General features: G+C 44.8%; 1 protein-coding gene across 2 annotated transcripts in view; it reads right to left on the reverse strand.

The window, feature by feature from the left end:
* Nucleotides 1-28: 28 nt before the first annotated feature.
* The window catches only part of ARMH4 (armadillo like helical domain containing 4), a 65,864-nt gene continuing 46,189 nt past the window's right edge, over nt 29-19,703 (reverse strand). Inside the window, exons 5-8 of one of the 2 annotated variants that reach the window (XM_069856807.1) lie at nt 5,476-5,507; nt 4,380-4,484; nt 1,016-1,150; nt 29-810 (exon numbers count right to left, since the gene is read on the reverse strand). In XM_069856807.1, coding sequence (XP_069712908.1) covers nt 742-810; nt 1,016-1,150; nt 4,380-4,484; nt 5,476-5,507 — 341 coding nt within the window. In that variant the 3' untranslated portion in view covers nt 29-741. The remainder of the gene's footprint in view (nt 811-1,015; nt 1,151-4,379; nt 4,485-5,475; nt 5,508-19,703) is intronic. The other variant, XM_069856808.1, reaches the window with a different exon arrangement.

The following is a 19,703-nucleotide window of genomic DNA, read 5'->3' on the forward strand; positions in this document are numbered from 1 at the left end:
CAAGACTGCCCATCAGTACGTGAGCGCTGGTATTTATTGTGCTGTAACAGACAGTGCTGGTTGCAAACGGATTAGGATTTTTTTTTTTTTTGTGAATCAAGTGTTGAGGCTATTCCTGTGTGTCTCCAAAAAGCATTGGAGCAGAGCTGAAGGAAGAAAGAAGGGGTGAGAGTCGAGGACCCGAGCGCAGAAATGTGCTTCAAACTGCATCAACAACACTGTACGTGGGCACTTCTCAGGTGGCAGGGGATACAGTTCAAGTGTATAACTCATTAATTAAGCAGAGCAGCTAATCTTAGCACTAATGAACTCTAGCTCAGGTAATGTAACATTTAAAATTAACAAATTGGACAGAAGTCATTCACAGTAAAGATTTCCATTCCCAGGTTAGGTGAGAGCTATTGTTATGATTAGATCACTTGCCAGCTAGGACCAAAACAGGACACCAGGGTAATAGGAAAAAAATCATCCATATGGATCAGCTCCAGCTGTAACAAGACGCGCTGTGGATTTGAATGCGGCGCCGGGTGCAAATGTGAAATCTCACTACTGTATCAAAACAAACATCACTGCGCGGTACACATAGAGCATAGCATGCCGTTTCGCCGGGGTGGTACCCACCACTGCTCGGTGGCTCGGGGTGGCGGAGAGCAGCGATGCAGTAGAAAGTCACTAGTTCTTTCTCTCCCCTTTCCCTCTCTTTAAAAGTCACGGGCTAGCACAAGGGCACTGCAGTTCGATTCAAAATTCATCTTCAGAGCTGTCAGCTAAGAGCATGACTCGGTCTTGCATGCTGTTAAATTCCCTCTGCTAGAGGAAGAAAAGAAACAAGAGCTCCATGTGCAAAAAGGAAATGAAAAGCATTCAAATTTCCCCCCAGACATGCTCTAACCAAGAAGTCCCAGGCACTTCAGCCCAGACAAACCATAACCATAACCAGACTGCACTTGCTTTACAGCCAAAATGGTTAACAGGAGCGTGGGTGGGATTTGGGTTCTCTTTGCAGTAGCCATACCTTTCTTTTATGTCTCTTTGAGCCATTTCTCCTTCGGCGATTCATAATCTTAATGCTGTAGAGTGCTCCTAGGATAAAGAGGGCTCCGGCTATTCCGACTCCTACAGGAACCAGCATTCCCGACATGTACCCTGCCTACGCAGAAAAGAGAGAAGCAGACCAGCACTCATAAGACCATATTTTCAGTCATTTTTCACCAGTCTAGGACTGCAATATATCCCTATGCTGCTTCCATTATTGTAGTTTGGTCCCTATCACCCACCTGCGTAGGATGAGCCCTGCTTCCAGGATCGCTAAGCAAGCCCTCAACCACTCCAGGACCAAGATGTTAACCACCACAACTCACTCACCAACAGCTCTTGTTAACAGATACTTCCCTGTGATAGCTGAGATGAGACACTGCGGTGTTTTCCCACCTTTTAGAGAGGAAGAAATTTCAATGCAGAGTTGCAAGTGCCTGTTAAGACAAGTGCACGTGTGATGGAAAACCTTGACCATCTAGGGCAGGTGACTTTGAGCCACAACAAAGACGTGTGCAGACCCAAACAGCTTCACTACACACCATGTAGAGCAGGCTTAGTGCTGCTCCGAGCTCCACGGGTACCGTCAGCATAAATCAAGGCATGACTATATGTCTGCCTACGTGCAACAGAGCTCAATCCAGAGAGCCAAGATGCTTTTTGGCATGAATCTGGACTAGCAGCTGCCCCCAGCTCTCTGCATCATCCCATAGCCCTCGGGGCAGCAGGAGCAGGCAGAGAAGAGCACGGTGTGGGCAGAAGAGCCAGTGTGTAAGAGGCAAAACAGCAGTCAGGGGGTGGGAAGAACAGGTGAGGAGCTGTCTTCAGAGAACAGCTGCACTGACCTCCCAGATGGTCAGAGATGCTGACCTCCATCATGGAAGATGAATGGGAAAATGACCCAGCATCTCCTACCCAGCTCTGGTTGCTGGAATGTGTCTTACTGTGGCCAAGCTGCTAAATACACTTCCAACAAAGAGTATTACGCAGCTTCCATGCTTCCCAGAGACACACTGGCATGGGAAAGCAAGTGTCCTGGGATAACAGTGCCATATCTCAGCATGGGGACAGCAGAGGCTGCCCAGGGAGGTGGTTTAAGGGACTTCCCCGGAGGTGTTTCAGGGACAGGTGGACAAGGTGCTAAGGGACATGGTTTAGTGTTTGATAGGAATGGTTGGACTCAATGATCCGATGGGTCTTTTCCAACCTGGTGATTGATTCTATGATTCAACACCCACATGGGTGTTGAACATGTGGGTCTCTGAAGGAGCTGAAGTGCAGAGCCAGGCTGTGCTCACTTCTCATAGGAAGAAGAACCAGTTTGTTCTCTCCCTGCCCAGCCCAGCTTGAGCCTCCTTGGCTTTGTACTCAAAATCTTTGGAGTCCTGCTTTGCACTCAAGATCTTTGGACTTCTGCTTTGCATGGGAAGGGGTCACTGGCACGAGCAGGGCAACAACATGGAAGCAGGGCAAGCACGCCTTCAGCTGGCCTTCAGGAAAGCACAGCAAACATAATTCAACTCTAATTCAATAGCTGTGATCCATATGTTTGCATTGCCCAATAAAAATTAATCAGCATAAGTAATTTAAAATTACACTTTTAAAAATCTAAAATTACACATGTAAACATTTTAAATCCTTCAGAAAATATTCCCAAGTGCTTGTTATTTTATGTGTTACTGCTTGAAATTAAAATTAACTCTAATTTTTAAGTGCCAGATTCCTTCAGCATCCTCTATTAATTCAGGCTGGGGGGAATCAATGGAGCAAGGGAAGCAGGTACAGACTGACTCTCTCTCGTTAGCGTTGCCTTCATTCACAAAGCAGCAACAGAATCCTCAGCTGCCATAGTCCACTGAGTTGGGGAAAAGAAAAACCTACCCAGCGTGTGCTGCTTCGGCTTCGTGTGCTTAAATGGAGAATAAAAAGAACAGATTTCATCTAGGGCAGATACGAGGCTAACAAGGGTTGGTTTGCTCTCCCAAACCCTTCCAGATCCTGCTTGGCATTTTAAATAGCAACAACTTCATGCCTGGATCCCAAGGCTTGAGGGATCTTCAGCTGCGAACGCTCTCCCAGAAAATCCAGCCCTGCTCAGCCCACGTGCTTGTTGCGGGGCTGCGTTCCTGCACCCCAGTTCCCAAAACAGGAGGTTAGTGAGAACACAGCAAAGAGATTGTATTTCCGCGAGGCAATTAAAGTCTTAATTGGGTGACCTAATTAGTGCAGCATGGGTTTTTCTATTTCTGGAACTTTGCTGCTGGCACAGGCAGCAAAGGAAGACTGGAATTCACTTTTAGCTGCTGCCCAGCTGAGTTTCCATATTAGAAATCAATGGTTTCAATACGGTGAACTTTCCAGCCCACCCGTGAGCCCTTATCACACCTGGCTTGGCCAGAAGGAGGGATTCTGCACTTGCCTGGTAGGTTACCCCATTTCACAGGCAGCTCTAAAGCCACTTTTTTACCCCTTGAACATGTGGAAGATCCTAAAGATGATTTTAATACATCCAATCCACGACCATGCCCTTCCTGGCTCCACTGGACTTCAGAGGAACCTCATGTCCATCGTTCAACATAACAAATGCAATATTTACACAGTGTTTGCAGGACATCAGATATAAACCTGTTGCTGATCCCTGCTCCTGGTCCCATGCTCCCTACAGTCTTCCCTCCATCAGCAGGGCAGCCCTGATGGACAGAGGAGGACACATCTCTCAGGGATGGGGCCATCGTGCCATGATACTCTTACTGGATGGTGGGACTGTAAAATAGAGAGGTCAGGGCTCTGCCAACGGCAAATGAGAGGGGTACATTTTATGACTGGTGCTGATAAACTCGACAAGGAAAAGGAGGAAATGGGGTGTGCAGGTTTATTGGGGAGTGATTTGCTTCACCAGCATTTGTTTGGGGGTTAGGGAGTGGTTTTGTTGGGCTTCTCTAAGTGAAAATGTGAGCAAGGTGAAGGATCTGCCTTCACACATCTGCCGTTCCCCACAGGAGGGAGATGGCTCAGGACCAAGCGTCTCTTTCAAGTGGACAACAGCAGAGCCCCAGCTACACCAATTCTCGTGCTGGGCACTGCCATGCAGTCCAACCTCTGCCTGCGAGAGATTCAGACTCTACAGAGCAATTCTGTGGGAGACTGGAACACGCACCTTGCTCTGCAATGGGGAAGGACAGAGGTGCCAAGAGGAAAGAAGTGAAAGCTACAGCTTCAGTGAAGAGATGCCTGATGCCCCTGAGCTTGTGTTGTGCCTCCTGGGTAGGGCTGGCATGAGCAGGTGACCCGTGCATGCTACATTCACTCCAGGCACTCAACCAGTCTTGGTGTCTGCTTTTTACCTTCATCGGGAAAACCATTCTCTGTCCTTTCAGCATTCTCTCTGGCTGAATCCCAGGCCAAGGTGCTCTGCTATGAGCATAGATCACACTAGACATGCCTCCTTCCTATTGTGAGCAGAAAAGCAACTCAACAAGGGCTAAGCAGGAACCCATCTTAAACCCTTCCAGTCCCCAGTCCTGGACAACAGATACCCAGACCCCATCTCTCTGTTCAGACTTGATGGAATGATGCTGCTGAAATGTGGTGGGGATGATGTGGGGACAGCTGGGCTCACTGGGTGACAAACTCCTTAAACTCAGAGATGTATTTACACAGGCTGGAGTTTCCTATCAAGCCATTATTCCTTGTGATCTTTTTATCTATTAACTCTGATCCTGTTGAAGAATTTTCAAGCCACGTTGAGTCACAAAATATTCTTGCCTTAAAACACTACTGTCACCTCATTTCTAGCTTCATGGCTTTGCGGTCAATCAACACAACATTTGGAAGGTTTCATAATTATTTAAAAATGTTAATATTTGCTCTAGGACAGCAGAGCCTAAAAAGCCATCACTGCTTGTGGCTGGCACAACTCCTGATTCTATGTACCACCACACTGTAATGTCAGGGAGAAAAGAACAGGATCTGTTATCTTTTCAGTCTTCCTGTGTTTGCTTTTTCCTTCCAGGAATTTGCAGCTCTTCTTGCATGTGGAAGCAGGAAAGGTCTCATCCAGAGGCAGGACATGCAACCTCACACTTTGCTGCAGGAAGGATCCCAAACCAAGCTCAGGACTTAGAGGAAAGGGGTGGAGGTAAGTTAGAGGACAAGTAAAAAGATGTAATTTGGGTAGCCTGAAGAGGTCATTTTCTAGCACAGAGAAGTCTATCAAATACCCCTGTCCCTCCTTCTGCTCTTAGTTACTACTAATCTGGGATGTACTGTGGAATTACACCACTATATACAAGAGCAGCATCTGCTTCATTGCTTCCCAGAGAAAATTTTAAGCCCCTCCCCAATTGTCTTTGTAGAGATAACGAACTGCACTGACAAGAGTTTATTTCTGCAGGTAAAATGTTTTTGCTTGTAAAGTAATTGAAACACTGAGCCTCCTACCTTATCTTTCAGCTTCTCCATCCAGCTTCTCACTGAAAAATAAGACAAAAATTTGTAATGATGTTACTTATGTTATATTAATTAGCAATGAATGATCATAATGGTATTAAAACAGACACTAATTAACTTGACAAGATGATAACACTTGTCATTAGATTTCCTCTCTTCTCATTCATGAAAAAGAACCAATGCAGCAAATCAACACGAGAAACTCTTCAAGTGAGATGGCAGGCAAGAAGTAGTTCACATCTTCAGAGTGATTAAAAAAGGAGGATGAAAAACAGTATTTCAGGTTGTGGGGTTTTAGCCAGCGCAGTGGGATGCCTGACAAGGAGAAAATCTTACAGGGTGGCTCTCCCCTTCCACATAGATTTTCTTCCCTCTATTTGGCATAGCCTGGAACAATGCCTAAAAAAGTATTATTCCCTGTCTTTCATTCCTTTGATTTTCTGGAAGCAGCCACTGCCTGTTCTGGAAAGTCACCAGGTAACATGTGAGGACTGGGCAGCCCAGAAGGCCAATCGCATCCTGGGCTGCATCCAGAGCAGCGTGGCCAGAGGGTTGAGGGAGGTGATTCTTCCTCTCTATTCCTCTCTTGTGAGACCGCACCTGGAGTACTCTGTCCAGTTCTGGAATCCTCAACATAAGAAGGAGATGGAGCTGTTGGAATGGGTCCAGAGGAGGCTACCAAGATGATCAGAGGGCTGGAGCACCTCCCATATGAGGACAGGCTGAGAGAGTCAGCTTGGAGAAGAGAAGGTTCCAAGGAGACCTTATAGAGACCTTCCAGTACCTGAAAGGGGCTACAAGAAAGCTGGGGAGGGACTTTTTCTGAAAGCCTGGAGTGATAGGACTAGGGCGAATGGTTGTATACTGGAGAAGGGCAGATTTAGGCTATACATAAGGATGAAATTCTTCACAGTGAGGGTGGTGAGGCACTGGCCCAGGTTGCCCAAGGAAGTTGTGGATGCCCCATCCCTGGAGGCGTTCAAGGCCAGGCTGGATGGGGCCTTGAGCAGCCTGGTCTGGTGGGAGGTGTCCCCCTACATGAAGGTTGGAACTAGATAGTCTTTAAGGTCCCTTCCAATCCAAACCATTCTATGATTCTATGAAATTACTAAACCAAGCACCCTGTCATCACGGAGGCTTTCATTTCCTAACAGTTAATGTAAGTCCCACGGAATACAATATCTAAGAATTAAAAGTCATTAATGGCACGTACTTTGAGGTGAAATACTCGGCTAATCTCAAAGAACTGCAGGCACTTAGCAGCGGGTGTACAACTCATTAACTCCACAGGTGACTGGATTCATCTGCACTGCACCAAAGGCAAAATGCTCAGCCTCTGAGAGATCTGCTAACATTTGAATGAATTCCTGCTCACTGGCAACAGACAAGCAAGCAGGGTTTTTTTTCAGGGGTCAAAAACTGTGTTTTATGCCCTGGTCAAGGATCCCTGTTTCTCCAGGCAGATAAAGCTACAGGCACAAGGAGATTCTCAGATATAGCAGTGTCCCTCTGAAGGATATTTATCATAGAATCATAGAATCATAGAATCACCAGGTTGGAAGACACCCACCGGGTCATCGAGTCCAACCATTCCTATCAAACACTAAACCATGTCCCTCAGCACCTCATCCACCCGTCCCTTAAACCCCTCCAGGGAAGGTGACTCAACCCCCTCCCTGGGCAGCCTGTTCCAGTGCCCAATGACCCTTTCTGTGAAGAATATTTTCCTAATTTCTCCCAGGATATATTAGATCCCAAATGTAATACACCATTTATGGAGCGAGGCCCTATTTCCAAGCCTGCTTTCTTACAGAAGCTTCCTTCAAAACTTGAATTGGCAGTATCAGTGTCTACACACACACACTCTCGGGGTAACCATCCTTCTTAAATAAGAGCCTTACTGGGGGTGAAGAGGGTGCAGCAATAGGGCCACCAGTAAATGGCCTTTTTATGTCTCAAATACAATACAGAGAAGACAAGCAAGGTTTAGATTGGATATTAGAAAAAAAAAAATCTTTCCTGAAAGAGTGGGGAAGCATTGGAACAGGCTACCCAGGGAAGTGGAGGAGTCACCATCCCTGGAGGTGTTAGAAAACCATGTAGACGTGGCATTTCGGCACATGGTGTAGTAGACAAGGTGGTATTGGACTGGATGATTTAAGAGGTCTTTTCCAACCTTAATTCTATAATTCCATAAGCACAGAAGCGAGGAGGTAGCACTCACCCCAGACATCAGCGTCACTGAATTAAACTGCATCATTTTAACAGGTTCAAAGTGATCTGAATACTCTCTTTTTAACTAGTAGAAACATAAACGTTTCCTAACAGCAGGATCCCAAATTACCTAGAGTTGGAAAGAAGAGGCACAGGAGCATACATGCAAACTCATCTATCCCTGATAGGTAGCTAGGAAATAAAAGGAGTTATCTAGGAGACGTACTCAGACACCCACAGCACTAGAGGAGGACAAGATGTCTACTGTTACCAACTCTTCCCACCATCATTCCTGACCTGCATGGACTAAGCTGTTGCAAACTCAGTTTATGAAGGTGCTATCACCATCACCCTCTGCCAGTTCAAGCCTGCATGCCCTGAATTTCACTCCCAGAGGAGTAACAGAGATGAAAGAAATGCATGGTTCCCCTGGGCTGGTTACTTAGCTGGGTTTCTAGATGTAACACCAAAACAAACACTAGGTGTGAACATCACTTAGATTATCAAGGGGAGTCCCTGTGCCTCTGCCTTGCTGACAGGCACGGGGGAGACCAAACACTGGGAAAACTCTGCTTAAAACATAAATACTGCAAACCAAAGGAATTCATCCCAAAATTCTTGCCAAACAGTCTCCTTATGACTTCTGTTTAATGATGCTGTTGTATTGTATTCCAGGCTCCCAGGAGGAGGAGTGATGGTGAGTCAAGTCACGTAGTAACAATCACAGCTTTAAAGCCACAGTGCATGTTTTGAAGCTTTGGACTGATGTCACAGAATCACGGAATGGTTTGAGTTGGGAGGGACCTCAAAGCCCATCCAGTTCCACCCTCTTGCCATGGGCAGGGACACCTCCCACTGGATCAGGGGCTCAAAGCCTTATCCAACTTGGCCTTGAGCACCTCCAGGGATGGGGCAGCCACCACTGCTCTGGGCAACCTGGGCCAGTGCCTCACCACTCTTACAGGAAAACATTCCTTCCTAATATCCAATCTAAATCTCCCCTCTTTCAGCTGAAAACCATTTCCCCTCACCCTATCCCTGCAGTCCCTGATAAAAAAACCTTTCCCAGCCTTCCTGTATCCCCCTTTAAGTACTGAAAGGCTGCTATAAGGTCTCCCTGGGGACCTTCCATCCTCCATGCACATCCAGACAGCTACATACACACACACAGTGCATGCACGTAGCCACTTGAAGCTGCTGTGATGCTTGGTGGCCTCAAGTCAAGCTAAGCACAAAGCCTATTTTTACGTGTCTTTCACAATAACTAAATGGGATCAGTGATCCCATCAATAGTTGACCCGCTTCCTTGCAGCTGAACAACAACGGTGCCGCTACAGCAGCAATTAACTCCGATGTATTTCTGACAAGTCATACGCAGGAGCTCATCTAATAACGTTCTACTGCCTTCTTCCAGTAAACACAAATTCTGGCTTTGTTCCCCTCTGTTCCGCAAAGCGACAGCAGCACATCTGCTGGGACCCAGTGACATTACCGTGCAAATCTTTATTTGCTGTTTATACAATTGCTCATTATTAAAACTGACCTTCTTATCAACCGTGTAGAGCACGTCAGACACCTTTGTGAATCAGCCTAACCACAGTAAAAACAACACAACTTGATTTCTCCCAAGCTGGACACCTATCTGAGAGATGCTCTAATGCAGCCGCAAGCCGGCTGGCTGGGTGACAGCCTCTGACCTGTGCTAGAGGAAAATAATGGTCCCAAATTTGAGAGTTTAAGGCAGCAGGAGGTCAAAAATCTGGCTGGCCAGCCTGTATGGGTGTGCGGCAGCAGCAGATCCAGCTCTCCTGGGCAGGAACAGAGAGCAGAGAGCAGCAACAGCCGTGATTTCTGACACCCCAGTGCTGCAGTCAGTCAGGCTGGGGCCATGACAAGTCAAGGAGCACCGGATTACCCTGAATTACAAACCTTTTGTCACTAATAGACAAACGTGTGCTAACACCTTTGCAAAAATGATACGCCACTGTGTCATTAAAACCAAGCACTTACTGCTACAATTATTTACCCACACGCAGACACTACCAGGCGTGGGTAGGAGATAAAGCACTTTTTCAAGTCAGAATTGTTATCTATACTAAATGGCTCCTATCAATTAATTCTGGACTTCAGACTCTAATTATGCATCATTATCCATAATTAATATTCTGAACTTGGTCTTGAATGAGGAATATTGCGGATGGCACCTCCTCATAAAAATGCAATGCTCTCTAAAAATGCTAGGTGACTCACCAATGAGGCTAAATAATTAGTAACAAATACTCTAGCCCATATATTTTTAATCATCTTTTTTTTTTTTTTTCCTTCCCTGATCACTGAATGTCCAGAACAAATGAAACAGTCTCTGGGTGTGAAATTATTATACTAACAAGTGTCTGCAGTGCTGGCTCATCTTCCATGGTATTTTAAGGATGGTGACGAGTCCAAACTCTCTGCCTTGGCTTAATTTTGATCCCTTGGTTTTCTGGGGATCTGAGTTAGATGAGTGCGGAGCACTTCTGAAAATTATATACATAATCTGACATTTCCGCAGGGATTTATATAATGTCTGCATCTCTGCAAATTAATTTTAGATAACATATAGTTTAAGATTAAGCAGGTCAGCAGCACAGGGCAGGCTGGGCGCCTGGCATTGCTGTCAGAGCAGCCCAGGATGAATTCAGACAGTTACAGATGCACCATGCTATTTTTAATCATTTTTACCCAGCTTTCCCCTTGAAAGCTTGCAGCCAGCAATTAAGAAGCCATGGTGCCAATTAAAAAAGTTAGGCTAATTTGCAGAGGTAAGCAACAGCCTGTGGTACCTGCCTGGCCTTTCCCTGGAGGAACGTGGTCCAAAGGGACAGTCAAACACCCCCATGAGCAAAACCTTCTGCAAGTTCAAGTTCTGCCAGACACAAGCTGAAGGCTGAGGAGAGAGGCGATAGGTGACATCTGAGGGTCTGCAGTACAGCCACCACCCAACATCTCCTCTCACCACTGAACTCTTCAATGCTATAAATCCAAACTAACCTTCATGGGAGATGGCTCTAGGTAATCCTACCCCTCTCATTTCCACTGCGTCCTACAGCTTTGCATCTTCTAAAAGAACAGATTCAGCCAGCTTACCCAAGCTGCTCATTTGGTTTTTGTGGGGCTCCTCTTTACAAAGGGGGTGACAAGATATAATTTACAACAGAGAATCAAAGGGGAAGAGGTTTGGAAGCTGTCTCCACATACAGCTGGAAAGACCCTCTGATAATTAAGTGTTTGCATGATTTATATCAGCGGAAAATCCAGTATGTCTGAGGTGAGAGACTGGAACAGGTTGCCCAGGGCAGCTGTGAATGCCCCCTTCCTGGAAGTGCTCAAGGTCAGGTTGGATGGGGCCTTTGAGCAGCCTGATCCAGTGGGAGGTGTTGCAACTAGATAATCTTTAAGGCCCCTTCCAACCTAAACCATTCTACAATTTTATGATTTCTCACTTCTGACCAAGGAAAATGAAATAAGGTAGCATGACAGACCATATCGACTGCAAGTCTAAACCACCGTCTGACACTGTCCTCTTAAGGAAGAGTTTGACCTCTTGGTGCTCTGTCCAGGGATCTTGCAGCATCCTCAGTTTATGGTCCTGCAAAGTCTTTGCTACTAACAACTCATCTGACAAGAGAGGGAATGTTAACTGAGCACAAAGATCTGGAAAAAGCCCACAAAATGATCACTGCACAATAACTCCCATGGCTACTTGTGCATCCCCATCATGGAAAAAAAATAGGTCCACATGTACCATTATGCTCCTCCACGAACCCTTACACTATTCACAGCCTCACTTGTTGTTGCTGTTAAAGGATGACTGCCCACCTTCAAGTAAGTTCTTTACCAGTCAGGTCTCTTGAACCCTGGAAGCTGCAGGATGCTGGATGCTAGAGCCTTTAAGTTTCACTGTAACACATCATCAAATCTCTTGGCAAAGGTTTTTCCCCGATTCCCTCACCACCCTTGTCTGAAATCAGGAGCACGAATCCTCTGGGCTTCATGCTTTGCCAACTTTTAGTAATCCTAATTGCCTAATTATCCACTCCAATGCAATGATAAAGATGCTTAATAATTCTGTTCACTTCTCATTCATTCTCTCCCTTCTCAGATAAGAAAACGGAAAGACTTTACCTTCTGGTGGAGATTTTGATCAATAATTCATGCCCTCCTGCCATCAGTTCTGTCTCCCCCTCGTATACGCTGCTGCTTTATCTTGTCACTTTAGTTTCATCTTATCACATTGTTTTAATTATATTCCCATTTTTAATCATCTAAATCATCTAAAGCTATTCTGGTTTTCCACGGCAAAGCCAGCACATTATCCTTCTACTCTGCACATCTCACGGTATTTCCAAATCCAGAATTTGTATCTTCAATCCAGAACTTCATCTTGATACGGATCTGTACACCCAGCACCTTTTCTTTTAACTGTTCTCCACCATGACCAGATCAGTGGTGAAAATGTGACACCCAAGCTCCTATATACTCTACAAAGGGCGGAGAAAATGACTGAGGGTGGTTTTATGGTTAAGCTGGAGCTCAAGCAACACGACTTGATCATTGGATCTACAATTCCTTAAATGCAATAGGCTGACAGAACGAGACCAAGCTTTATTCACAGAAATCAGAAATTATCAGTCACCCCTACATGCTCAGGGCATCCAGAGATTTTGATCTATCAGCTATTGCTAATTCAAAGAATCATAGAATAGATAGGTTGGAAAAGACCTTTGAGATCATTGAGTCCAACTGTACCTGTCCAGTAATGCTAAATCACGTCCCTGAGCACTTCACCCACCAGCTTCTTAAAACCCTCGAGGGATCGAGACCAAACCACCTCCCTGGGCAGCCTCTGACAGTGCCTGAGAACACTTTTGGTGAAGAAATTTTTCATAATATCCTATATAAACCTCCCTGGATGCCACTTGAGTCCATTTCTTCTTGTCCTATCACTTATTACTTGGGAGAAGAGACCAGCACTTCCTTTCAGGCAGCTGCAGACAGTGATAAGGTCTCCCCTCAGCCTCCTTTTCTCCAGACTAAACAGCCCCAGGTCCCTCAGCCACTCCTTGTAAGACTTGTTTTCCAGCTCCTTCACCAGCTCTGTGCCATTGTCTGGATGTGCTCAGCCCCTCAATGTTTTTTCTGTTGTGAGGGGCCCAAAACTGAACACAGTACTCAAGGAGTACAGGAGGCAAAGACAGATGGAGCCAAGGAGCAAAGAGAGCGGCTCTTCTTGAGCACTGGCAATGCCTGCAGGGGATGGTGGGTTTGCTCTGCTTTCCTCTGGCCAGAACAAGGTCTTTGTCCCACGCACAGTTACGGTTGCTCTAAGGCAGGAAAAGGCTGGCTTGGCGTATTTGCAAGAGAGTGGAAATTATAAATAGGTAATGAGGAGGCTTTGTGTATGTCATGATAAGGTGAAATGTAACTGCAACTCGCAGCTAATGCAGCTCAGCACGGCTCTGCCATCCCTTTCTTCCCCAAGGGCAAATTTATTCACTTCTGCGCTTTCCCATCACCTCGCTCTTCCTGTTCGCTTTTCCTACAGTGAAATGGTTGGGGTTTGGCATTGCTTACTGGTGGTAGTCAGGAGGACTAAACTTCACCCTTGATGTTTAGATTTGCTAGAGATCTCACTGCCAGAGCACCTACCCATATAAACCTCTGCAGTGGGAAAATGGGACATTACTGTCTTCTTAAAAGCCTGCTCAACTTCCATCACATACATTAGATTTGCTATAGTTAAGTGTTCCTCTTCCCTCATTTACTTGCACAATTTTCAAGTTGTATTTCTTGTTCCACCAAAGGAGAGCTGGCTAAAGTGCAAAAAATAAGGAAAAGATCTATTATTTTAAATCCATCTACCTCCAGCAACCTATCTGCCTTATTACATTACAGATTTCATCCCTTTTTTTTGAACATAAGACTTTCTTTTAAATGAGACAAGTGAGAACAATTTTGCAGAAATGCTCCGTGCCTCTGCTCAGCTCTGACAAGTTAATGGCACGAGGCTGCATTGGCTCCTTTTCCTTAAAAAACACAATGGCCAATTTACTTACTAGCACAAATGAAAAATACAATAAATGGCATTTGGCTGGAAGGCAGTGTGTTTTTAATTCCAGTAGAAAAACTACTTTTCAACCCCCTGCCCAGCTCAAGAAGACTTGAATGGCCAGATAAGCAAACAAACATCACGCTGACAAATGCCATTTAGTTGTCAGAAAAAAATTTGGTCGGGTGAACTCTGAATTAACAAGGTGAACTTTAATAGTGACCATGCAACTGTCTGGTTTATTAACTGTACCGACTACAACCCTTTCCCTGTGCACTCAGCTACAACCCAAGCCTCGCTGCACAATATCATCTGCTGTGACCTCCCCAAACCTCTTCAGAGAGAAAGGAAGATGGGGAGGAACTAGCCACACTCACTCAGAAAGTAGAAGATCATAGAATCATAGAATCACCAGGTTGGAAGAGACCCACCGGATCATCGAGTCCAACCATTCCTATCAAACACTAAACCATGTCCCTCAGCGCCTCGTCCACCCGTCCCTTAAACACCTTCAGGGAAGGTGAATCAACCCCCTCCCTGGGCAGCCTGTTAAAATATAGATAAAATAGGCCTCTTAACTCTTTCCCTGATCAGGAAAAGGCTGTGTCTTTCTCTGACACAGCCTTACCCATGGCAATAGGCCAGGTTTCTCCTTTTCCCTTATGCTCTTTAAGCTGTTTTCCACTTCGATGTGCCACACAGAGTAGCCCCTTGCTGAGCTTCTGCCTTTGCATTTCTCAGTAAATTCAGTTCTTCTGCAGAGCTTTGAAAACACTTCTCAGCCTTAGCAAACTATTTCTTCCTGAGTGATTCCAGACAGGCGCAAGATGTTAAAACAAAGCCAAGGTAGAAAACTTCTCAGTATCCTAAAAGCAAAAGATATCAGCAGGATGCTCCTCTGATTTGGCTTTACCATTTGTTGTACAATTAAACATTGCTGGAGTTGCTAGAGCGTGGCCAGAGAAGGGCAATCAAGCTGGTGAAGTGTCTGGAACACAAGCCTTCTGAGAGGAGGCTGAGGGAACTGAGATTGTTTAGTCTGGAGAAGAGGAATCTGAGGAGAGACCTTACAGCTCTCTACAACTACCTGAAAGGAGGTTGTAGTGAGGTGGGTGCTGGTCTCTTCTCCCAAGTAACAAGACTAGAAGAAATGGACTCAAGTTCCATCAGGAGAGGTTCAGATTGGATATTAGGAAACATTTCTTTACTGAAAGAGTGCTGAAGCACTGAAACAGTCTGCCCAGGGCAGTGGTGGAGTCACCATCTCTGAAGACGTTCAAAAAATGTGTAGACATGGCATTTTGGGACATTGTTTAGTAGGCACGGTGATGTTGGGCTGATGGTTGGACTGGATGATCTTAGAGGTCTCTTCCTTAATAATTCTATTACATACTTGATTGTACTGTATCCAAAAACTGCTTACACTGTGGGAGAGGAAAAGCAAACCTTGCTTATGGAAATGGTGATGCCTCTGCTGCAGCACATGGTAGACCAAGTTCTCTGCCATCCTGTCCTGGCACAGCTCCTAGAGCAACACACTCAATTCTCAGCAGCAAGAATCCACCTTGTTTTAGCTAATGGGTTTTCTTGTGAAGTGAAAATGCTCATATTCACCAGCTTGCACTCATTGCATTATCACAGTGTCCATATTGGGAATATAAAGCAGTCTTAAAAATTGAATTGGAGTGCTTTAGCTGCTACCAGCTCTGTCACTTGTAGCTAGCCCTCCTTTTCTGTAAAATGTATGTCATCACCTGAAAGGGAAAAACTGTTTGCAAGACTTCAGGTATATCCCATCCAACTTCAGGCACTTATCTGAGATGCTCAAATTACAAGCCTATCTACCTTCAGCTCCCAGAGTCACTGAAAGAGAGACCACCACCAGCACAAAGTCATCCAACCCACTCTAGGTCTGGTTTTTACTCTGAAGAGCCCTTCTCTTCTGCTGGGTGCAGACAACCAAGCAGTTCTGATGTCAAAATGCCTGGATGTTTTGAAACAGAAAGTTTCACTTGGGAGAAGTGAAAGCACGAGACAAGATGGGTGATAGTGAAGAAGAAAGCATGAAGGCAGTGAAGATGGGGGACCTGGAATGGAGCACACACAAGACTAGTATTGATGTGTATTGTGATTTATTGCACACAGAAACTGCCTAATTCCTGCTCTGACTGTGATATTATCTTCTGTCCTTCTCTCTGTAGTCCTCTGTACCACGAGTCTTGCTGAACCATAAAAAGAAACATAAATACCTTAAAGTCTCCTATAAAGACCTGGGTCCCCTTGGTTGAGATACAACAGAATTCAAGCTGCCTGTCTTCACACAGCATTTATGCTTCGGCTCCTCTCCAAGGGAAGCAGCGTGAAAGAAGTGGGGGAGCACTTTCACAGCAGTTTTGGGTTCCTCTTTATTGCTTTTTGGAGATTTTGAATCCATTCTCTGGGTTAGGGGATTCCAGGTTAAAACCACACACCTGGAATCTGCAGCGAGCCATGAGGATGCCTACACAAGGCCAGACTGGCCCAGCATGACTTAGGCTGGAGAAGAGGGAGTGACAGAGGGACCTAAGCTGGGTTGCGGAGTAAAACATCTGTACAGCAAAATTTTACAAGAATTCAAAGTGCAGGGGTTAGCACAAACTCTGGAAGAGACATATTAGTGCCCTGAAAAAAAGCACTGAAAAAGCCCACAAAGGCTTTTTTTGATAGGACACGTGGCTCTTGAAGTGCTGCTTTTATGTAGTAATATTTGGATAGTGATACCTAAATAAACAGCCCACAAAAGCCACCTTAAACGGTTATTAAAGCTGCAAAGTCAAGACTCAAAGTCAAGAACCACTTTGTATTCAGCAGGATATCACTTCTAATTGCCCATTATCTTTTCCTCAGAGGTTTCCAGTAAAAAAATCATTGATGGTTTATTTTTCTTCTCTCTTCATACTCCAGAGCAGGTGAACTCCTGCAGCTAAAATTTTCTTTAAAAGTCTGGGGCAAGCACCATGAAAAAACTATGGTCCAAACAGCTAAAATTTAGTAAAGTTATCAAGAATCATAGATTCATAGAATCATTAAGGTTGGAAAAGACCTCTAAGATCATTCAGTCCAACTGTCAGCCCAACACCACTGTGCCTACTAAACCGTGTCCCAGAGTGCCACATCTACATGTTTTTTGAACATCTCCAGGGATGGAGACTCCAACACCCACCTCACTACAACCTTCTTTCAGGTAGTTGTAGAGAGTAGTGAGGTCTCCCCTCAGCCTCCTTTTCTCCAGACTAAACAACCCTAGTTCCTTCAGCCTCCTCTCATAAGACTTGTTTTCCAGAGCATTCACCAGCTTGGTTGCCCTTCTCTGGATGTGCTCCTGCCCCTCAAAGTCCTTCTTATAGTAAGGGGCCCAAAACTGAACACGGGATTCAAGATGCAGCCTCACGAACACCAAATACAGGGGCACAATCCCTTCTCTGGTCCTGCTGGTCACACCACTGCTGATCCAAGCCAGGATGCTGTTGGCCCTTCTTGGCCACCTGGACACACTGCTGGCTCACGTTCAGCTGATGTTGACCAGCACTCCCAGGTCCTTCTCTGCCAAGTAGCTTTCCAGCCACACTACCCCAAGCCTGCAGTGTGGCAGGGGGTTGCTGCGAGCAAAGTGCAGGACCTGGCATTTAGCCTTGTTGAACCTCATACAATTGGCCTTGGCCCATCAATCCAGCCCGTCCAGATCCCTCTGCAGAGCCTTCCTGCCCTTAAGCAGCTCGGCACTCCTTCCCAACTTGTTGTATCGTAGAACAAGATTAGTAGAACTAGAATACACAATATAAATCCAACAAATGTAATGACTGGCATGACTGTTATTGCCAGACAATCCACATGTATGTGCAGATTTACAGGGCAATATCTTATCAGGGAAGCAGTTCCCTTCCATAGTAAGAGCATCTCAACCATGATGAGAGCTTTAAAAGCTTTAAGGTAAGCTGAGTTCCTTCATTGCCCATTTCCTGATCTACAGCAGCTGAGGATGTGGCCCTAGAACATAAATTCTTCCTGCCATCCACAGGCTGTACTGTGTTTGCAATCCACCCAAGTCATCCTAGGGATTAGAGAAAACAAAGCGTGATAAATAAAGGCTGGGAAGCTGTGCCATCTGACACCAAAAACCAAGCTGCAGAAACGGTTCAGGGACCTTTGTACTTACATTAAGCCAATTTTTTAGCTCTTTCTGGCACCCTGAAACCATCGGTGGTTTTGCCTGAGCTACGACTGTAGGATTTGACCCCATATATTTGTCAAGAAAGAACATGAAATGGAAATCGGTCCCACGCCACCTTTTAATGTCCATTTTTCCACAAGCCTATTTTCCGCTCCATAACCCAGTACCCTTTCCCATAATCTTGGAAAGACAGATACATTTTTGCAAATTAAAACTAAATGTCAAGTCGCTGCGATGAGGGGAGTGGAAAAGCCAGAGAGGTTGCAGATTGAGAGCGCCTTACACATCCCTCTGACAAACAGCACCTCATTTCTGCTGCAGGACAGAACCATCGCTGTTCTTTAAATACTTTCCAGCCACATGACTTTCCCCTCTACAGAGAGGAGAGGGCATTTCTCCACACGGCTACTCAACCCAGTCATTCAGCCCTCTCTAAATGCACACCACATACACAATTCCTCTTCTGCTGACAGAGCCTGCATCCTTATCTACTTTAAAAGATCAGCAGCTAAACTGCAAAATCCCTTTCTGTACTTCAGTTTACGTCTGATATTAATCAGGCTCAGAAAAGATTCTTGATTTGCTTTTTTCCTTCCATAAAATGCAAAAGTGATGTTCAGAATCATTCTTCCTGAGGATTTGCCTGTAGCTAGCAAGGCTGAAATACTCATTTTCCATTTTTGAATTTAAGAAAAAGAATGTTGCCTTCTTATTTCAAGTTTTGGCCTCTATTTCAGCTGGCAAGATGCAGCACTCTTCATATAACGACATAACAATCAATAAAGAGCTAAATAGTTGGAAATGAAAATGATGGAGTCAACCTTTAAAGGAAAAAATAGATATTGAGCTGTGTTTTCAGCAAACAATAATTCTAATCAATTAAACCACAAAGTCCTGAGCATCGATCAGATGCCAGAAATAAATTCTGATTACCTAAGAGACTCGTTTTCATGCAAATTCTTGGGAACACGAGCACTGCCCAGTATTAGTCGCAAAAGAAAAATGCACTTGCTTATATTTGCTAATAGAAAAAGTCTAATCCCACACTCCTCTTGCATCAAGAACTGAACATTGATTCCATGCTTTTGTGATGAAACACCAAATGGGGACTTAGGGTTCCTGATGCTGATTCAATAGCATTGCCACTGTCTTCTTGTATAACCACAGGCAAGTAAATAAATCTTTGTTATTCCACTTCCTATCCTTACCATGGGAACATTATGGTTACAATATATAATATTTAATAAGTCTTTTCTAATTCTGTTGTGATTTGCCTGTGTCAGAGCTTCCTCCTACATATTTTAATAGCCCCTACTGTAATATCTCCATTTGTATGTGATGTTCTAGAAGCAAATATTAAATCATAGTAAAAAGGTCTAATTAAGAAATAAATGCTCTTTAGGAGACCAATATTTTAAATATTAGAGTATCGAGGATGCTGAGGAAAAACAAATATATTCTCCTTTCCCTACCCTCATTAGCATCCACTCAGACTGTATTCCCTGCTTTTGAAGACAGAACATGCAGGAAAGCTTTTAACGAACATTTGCAAGAAGAAACTTCTCATATAAATATAGGAATGAAGAGGGAAAGCTGCTCTCAGCATTTATTTGTGACAGAAAGCAAACTTGACCTGAGTCCTACTCCGAGAAGGAACATGAAACATGGAACAGACCAAACTCAGCCTTGCCCTACATGGTGAAACAT

Source organism: Phaenicophaeus curvirostris, chromosome 5 (genome assembly GCF_032191515.1).
Source record: "Phaenicophaeus curvirostris isolate KB17595 chromosome 5, BPBGC_Pcur_1.0, whole genome shotgun sequence".
NCBI classification, from domain to species: Eukaryota; Metazoa; Chordata; class Aves; order Cuculiformes; family Cuculidae; genus Phaenicophaeus; species Phaenicophaeus curvirostris.